The sequence below is a fragment of the Crinia signifera genome, chromosome 7, assembly GCF_055691185.1.
Source record: "Crinia signifera chromosome 7, ASM5569118v1, whole genome shotgun sequence".
NCBI classification, from domain to species: domain Eukaryota; kingdom Metazoa; phylum Chordata; class Amphibia; order Anura; family Myobatrachidae; genus Crinia; species Crinia signifera.
In genome coordinates this window covers 178441974-178448351 of record NC_139223.1, presented here as the reverse complement: position 1 = coordinate 178448351, position 6378 = coordinate 178441974, and the positions used below count along the sequence as shown (strand labels likewise).

The window sequence follows — 6378 nt, the reverse complement described above, 5'->3', positions numbered from 1 at the left end:
AGTGCTACTCCCTCCTCATACTCCTCTGTATGCACAGTACTACTCCTTCCTCATACTCCTCTGTATGCACAGTGCTACTCCCTCCTCATACTCCTCTGTATGCACAGTACTACTCCTTCCTCATACTCCTCTGTATGCACAGTGCTACTCCTTCCTCATACTCCTCTGTATGCACAGTGCTACTCCCTCCTCATACTCCCAGGTCAGCACAGTGCTACTCCCTCCTCATACTCCCAGGTCAGCACAGTGCTACTCCCTCCTCATACTCCGAGGTATGCACTCCATCCTCATACTCCTCTGTATGCACAGTACTACTCCCTCCTCGGGCTGTGTGACAGTGACAGCAGCGGTTTGGTAGTGGTACTATGCCTGGGGTGACAGCAGCGCGCTATGCCTGGCACTGGGGTGACAGCAGCGCGCTATGCCGGGTACTGGGGTGACAGCAGCGCGCTATGCCTGGTACTGGGGTGACAGCAGTGAGCGCGCTATGCCGGGTAGTGGTACTGGGGTGACAGCAGGGGGCAGCACCGCCCGTCCGCACGCACCTTGTCCCTTCTCTCTGGCGCCATTTTTGAAGTTCCCGCCGGGACAGAGAGGCGCTGCAGCACCGGGCACCGACTCTGGTGACCCCGTTATCCGGTTATGCCGCTCAGAGTGCGCTCCGGGAACCGGCTTCCAGACACCGGCAGGGACTCCCCCGTCGCCACGATGAGGGATCGGCCGGACTGGGGCAGGACGCGGGCGGCGCTGCGGGAGCTGGAGGGGAGGATGCGCTGCTCTGCCTGGTACGTGCGTGCTGTGTATGTGTGCTGCTGGGTATTTGTGGTATGCTATATGTATTGTGCATACCTCCCAGCATGCCCCTCTCCAGGAGGGACACAATGCTCTGCTCCTGGACGTCCCTGGTAATGTAGGATTGCCATCACCATGGGGAGCTAGGTAACTGATAAGAAAGGTGTCACCACAGGTGCTGGCAATCATACATTACCAGGGAAGTCCAGGAACAGAGCATTGTGTCCTCCTGGAGAGGGGCATGCTGGGAGGTATGGATAATGTATGATTGCCATCACATACATCCCAACATGACCCTCTCCAGGAGGGACACATTGCTCTGCTGCTGGACTTCCCTCTTAATCTATGATTTCCATCACCTGTGCTGAACAGGTTAATTGAAAAGAAAAGTGTTTTAACACAGGTGATGGCAATCATAGATTACGAGGGAAGTCCAGTAATAGAGAATTCTGTTAGGGATTGCCATCGACCATCGATGATTCGAAATCATCGATGGTTCATGGCCGATGTCGAATACTTTTGCCATCGATGGGGGAGTACCAGATGGTTTCCCTCCATCGATGGAATAGCAAAACGATGTTTTGCTTTTTTTTTTTTTCCAAAGTGCTGGGACACGGAGCATAGCTCCGACGCCCGCGAAGCTCCGCCCCCGTGTTTTGATTGGCACACAGGCCAATAAATCAAACACAATGGATGACCATCGATATGTAAAAATATCGATGGTCATCCACTGCATAGTTAAGCACTGTCGATGGACAGTTGCCGATTTGCCATCGATGGCAATCCCTAAATTCTGTCCCTCCTGGAGAGGGTAATGTTGGGAGGTATGGGGCGGAGTGTAATGTGGTATGGGGCGGCGTGTATGTAGGAAACCTATGTAACAACAGCTGCTGAAGAGCCAGCATGCCTTATCAGAAAATATGGTTCCGGGATAGAGGATCGACCATTTAGACATCTAAACTTGGTCGACCGCATTTATATAGACAGTGACACAAGTGAAGGATCGATAAGAAAGCGGTTGATAGTAGTGTGGTTGAAACAAGTTTTTCAAGGGTCCGGCACTTTACACTGCCACCAGCTCCACTCAATTGAACTTGGCCTGGGAGCCAAGACACAAAAAACTTTTGTTGACCGTGCTACTGTTGACCATGTTCCCGTCAATCTGACATCACTGTTTATCTAGACGCCGTTGACCAAGTTTAGTCGCCATCGATCATAGTATTGTCTACTTAAACATGGTCAATCCGCCGTCCGGATACAAGCAAATAGATTGCAAGGTATTGTGGGATTTGTGGTTACGTAGGTGCTGGCTTCTTAGGGCCGGACATCTTATTGGATGCCTGACAATACTGGGCTTAAAAATCGCCCAGTGTGTATGGGCCTTTATCTAGATTCAATGCATTTAACCTATTGCCATACATATTTGATGTGCTCCCCAAGGAGAGACCAAACAGAGCCGTTCGCAAAGCGACTGCACATTTTATTACTGATCAATTCAGTCTGAGCTGAATAAAGACAATAAAATGTCACGAAGGAAAGCAGAGTGTCCCCTATGTGGTCAAAAAAGCTCAGCAAGTTGGCAAATAAGTGTTTTCTTCCCTCGTAGCGACTAAACAAATAATGCTGAGCAGCCGTACTACCGCAGTCTTAGGGAAGGAATTTAAAGATGGAAAACCTTTTATTATATGACGGTCTTACGTTTTTATTTTATTGTGTATGTCTTTAGATTTTTTTATCCGTGTGTATATATATATTTTTTTTCTTTTCTTCTGCCTATAGTTTGTCAGTGTTAAAGGAGCCGGTGTGCCTGGGCGGGTGTGAGCATGTGTTCTGTAGGTGAGTATATTACTTTTTTTTTTATCATGTAACTGACATTTGATGCTCTGAAAAACAAAATGTAGCACAGGGGTTGCGGAACTTTATACAGTTTCATTGCTGAATGCTTGATCTGTATTAGAGAGGCCAATAATGGGTTCGGGATGTACAGGATCCCCAGACTTTCGGCCAAACTGCAGGGATTTAAATCCCGGGGTTGTAGCCTTCAAACTCGGGAATTGCGGGATTAGAGTGCGCACGCACACGTTTGTGTTCTGCCAGGCAGCACTCGGCTCAGATGCTTTGTGGCTGCGTTTGGTGTGATGTCATAGAGGTCACACTACGATAGACCGCCCTTTTGCCCTGGCCACTTGCTTTAAGCAGGGCAGAGCTAAGCGGTGGACTGGGGACAGTAAGAGTGACACACTGGTGTATAAGCGGTGCCTGTTGCCGTAGTGGGGTCACCAATCTGCCTTCTTGGTATGGGATTTTTTGGGCCCAAAGGTCGGCATGGACACCGTATCAGTTTACCCTGTCCCCTCGCGTGGCTCACTGAGCTCACAATTCTTTCTCCCTGCACGCCCTAGCGGCTGGTAAGGTATGAAATACCGTCTGTCGACAACAACAAAAAGGCTGAAAAAAAATCCTGTTTATTTAGGACTGTCAACCTAATGCTTGTGTCAACCTTCCGACCCGGTCCACCTTAGCCATGTAGACCTTTTCCATGTGTCTACCTAAGTCCTGTTGATCTTTGGTATGTCAACCTTCACAGTGTTGACCTAGTGACCCTACCCCGTTTAAGAAGGGAAGCTAATTAAGAGCATAACACAAGCAAAACGTAATGCTGCTGGCCTAATTTATCAGGTATTTGGGTCTTGGGCATTATGCCTAATGCCGTCTGCAGATGGTGCTAGACATTGAGGGTGAGATTTAATAGGATGAGAGATTCAAAAAGTGAGAGATTTGGTAAGAAATCTCCAGTTATTTTAAAGCGGCAATCATTTACACTGCAAAACCAGTTTGCTTTTGCAGTGTAAATGATTGCCGCTTTAAAAAAACCTGGAGATTTCTCACCAAATCTCTCTCTTTCTGAATCTCTCATCCTGTTAAATCTCACCCTGAGCATCAGTCTTGCTGGAAAGGGATCTTCTGATCCTTCTGCAGTGACTGGGCTGCGCATGTGTGCAGTGACTGGGCTGCGCATGTGTGCAGAGACTGGGCTGCGCAGGGGTGCAGAGACTGGGCTGCGCAGGGGTGCAGAGACTGGGCTGCGCAGGGGTGCAGAGACTGGGCTGCGCAGGGGTGCAGTGACAGTAGGTGTCTGAAACTGAGACAGGTGGAGAGAACAGGGATCGGCTTAGGGTTCCTCTCTGCACAAGCCATTTCTGCATGTTTGTGATTCCCGTGTTTTACACACTGTCCTTTCTCTGTTTCCCTAAGGACATGTGTGGATGAAAGCATGGGGAACGAATGCCCGGTGTGCCATACCCCAGCATGGGTCAAAGACGTACAGATCAACCGGCAGCTTGACAACATTATTCAGCTTTGCGGCAAACTCAATAGTCTGCTGGATAAAGGACACAAGGACGGTAAGTGACCTTCTGTAGAAAGATGCTACTTGGTTCTGTATGACAACATTTGTATATATTAATGCTTGCTTTTATTTTGCCTACTAAGCAAAATCACTTTATGAGCCATCTTCTAGATTTAACATATGTACTAAGGCATCGGAAAGATCCAGAGAGTGGTGACAGATCTAGAAAGCTGAGCCGTATGTAGTCACTGACCTCAGTTACATGCTTGCCGGGTTCTGGGACTATAAGCCGCTTCTATTAGTGGGCGGTGCATCTGTCTACTGTCACTGATTGGCTGCTTGAGCTCCATGAAGGACAGGAAACAGCGTTCCCACTGGCTGAAAACTGCTCCAGAAACTGGTGTTCAGGGACTGATGCAACCACACGGAAAGGGAGAACTGAGGAACAGGGTAACTAATACAGTGGCAGTGTCTCTATTTCCCAATGATGGACTCAATGTTGCCCTTGGATGGGTACATTGCTTCCCAGCTTATCCAAAGGCAATTGTGCCACCTGTACACACAGCATGATGCAGTGGCACGATGGGGCATTGTACCATGGCATGTTGCTTTTTGGCAGCATGGTATCATAGTAGGTGAGGCTGAAGACTTGCGTCCATCTAGTTCAACCTAGATGGACATGATATCTTCTGGTTTGCCATGCAGAGAAGACACAGGTGCAGGTCAGTGAGACAAGGACGTCAGTGTGTATGCATTATGTACCCCATTTTTGTGGGCATGTCCATGATTCGCTGGGCCTTCCCCTGCGCCCGCACATCCTGGAGCAAACGTCACGGCAAGTGTGAAACGCTCCAAAGGCGTTTGCACATGCGTATATTCGCCCACGCTCAAACCCCAGCAATCGTCCGGTGTAGCGAATTCAGCCCGTTCCGAGCGAGTCTGAATTGTACCCTATGTAACCTGAAATGAATCTGCTTTTTCTTCGTTTTCTACCCCGTATTCGGTTCTTGCAGTATGTGTGTTTTTACGGTTTTCCATCAAAGATGTATTTATGCAGCAATTTATCACTTTATCTTTAATTATACGGCCACATTCATCAGCATTTTGTATGTTTTTCTGTTACTTTGCTGTGAGATTTGGGGCTGGCTAATTGCCTTTTATAATACGCTGATCTTATACCAGGGCATAGTACATTGATGCTAGATATGTAATTCCAGGTAATGATATGGACCTGCTTGCCTGCCGGCTTTAGAAAGTGTACTTTAACCCCTTGAGTGCTGGGTTTTGCTGGGGCAGTACAAACCTACCTCCTGCCCCAGCAGAACCCACCACAGGAAGCTATAAGCACCCCCCCCCCCCCCTCCCTCACCTCTGCTTCAGCGTTAGTACACCGGAGCTTCCCTGCCACCGCTGTCCCCGCTGCATTACCCAGCCGCCTGTCACATTCAGCAGTGACGGCGGCGGCGGCTTGGGAGGACTCGGGTGCCTGAGCACTCCCGAGTCCCCCCCGAGCCGCGCCGACCATACCCGAGCCTGCCGCCGACGTCACTGTAAAATGAGTGACGGCTGGCTGGCGGGTCAGGGGAGCTCCGATCGCCGGAGCAAAGGTGATGGGGAGACTCCATGGCTGTAACGGGGGTGGCCTCTAGATGTGCTGCGCCAGTGGTGCACACCTGGACACCACTGTCGCGCACCTATTGTATATTAGTGGTATGCCCAAAATTTCCGGGCATACCACTCAAGGGGTTAATGCAACTTTGTATTGTACTGTGACCTCTTAAAAGAGAAATGGACTTTGCTGCAGGTAACCTAGATAGGTGACAGATGCGTGTCGGAATGATGGATACAGGCCCTGCTCAGGGGCAAAACCACAGCTATAATCCATATGAGGTGCAGGAAGCAGTACTTACAAACATGAATAAAGTTTAGAGTTGTGTGAGTGGGACAATAATGTAGAATAGATTAGACATTTAGGGGCTTATTTATTACCTAAAAAAAATATTCTAAATTGCGTGCTATTTGGGATAAGCTCCTCATGCCACAGATGCTGGGACACTTGGATGGGAGCCCATCCAGAGAGGGTGCCTGATTCAGCATGGATTGCGTAAACCAAGCTGCTCGCCGTAACCGCATATGCAAACCATAGCACTGCAAATGCAGGAAGCGGATACACTGGCTGCAAAAGAGCTGCGTACAGTGTATCGTATGCAGGTTTAAGGGGGATCGTGGGCGGTTTC

At 49.1% G+C, this 6378-nt stretch overlaps 1 protein-coding gene across 2 annotated transcripts in view; it reads left to right on the top strand.

Annotated features, from left to right (window-relative positions):
• The first annotated feature begins 458 nt into the window (after positions 1-458).
• Positions 459-6378, top strand: part of BARD1 (BRCA1 associated RING domain 1) — a 54603-nt gene continuing 48683 nt past the window's right edge. Inside the window, exons 1-3 of one of the 2 annotated variants that reach the window (XM_083154494.1) lie at positions 459-785; positions 2572-2628; positions 4048-4196. In XM_083154494.1, coding sequence (XP_083010620.1) covers positions 643-785; positions 2572-2628; positions 4048-4196 — 349 coding nt within the window. In that variant the 5' untranslated portion in view covers positions 459-642. The remainder of the gene's footprint in view (positions 786-2571; positions 2629-4047; positions 4197-6378) is intronic. The other variant, XM_083154496.1, reaches the window with a different exon arrangement.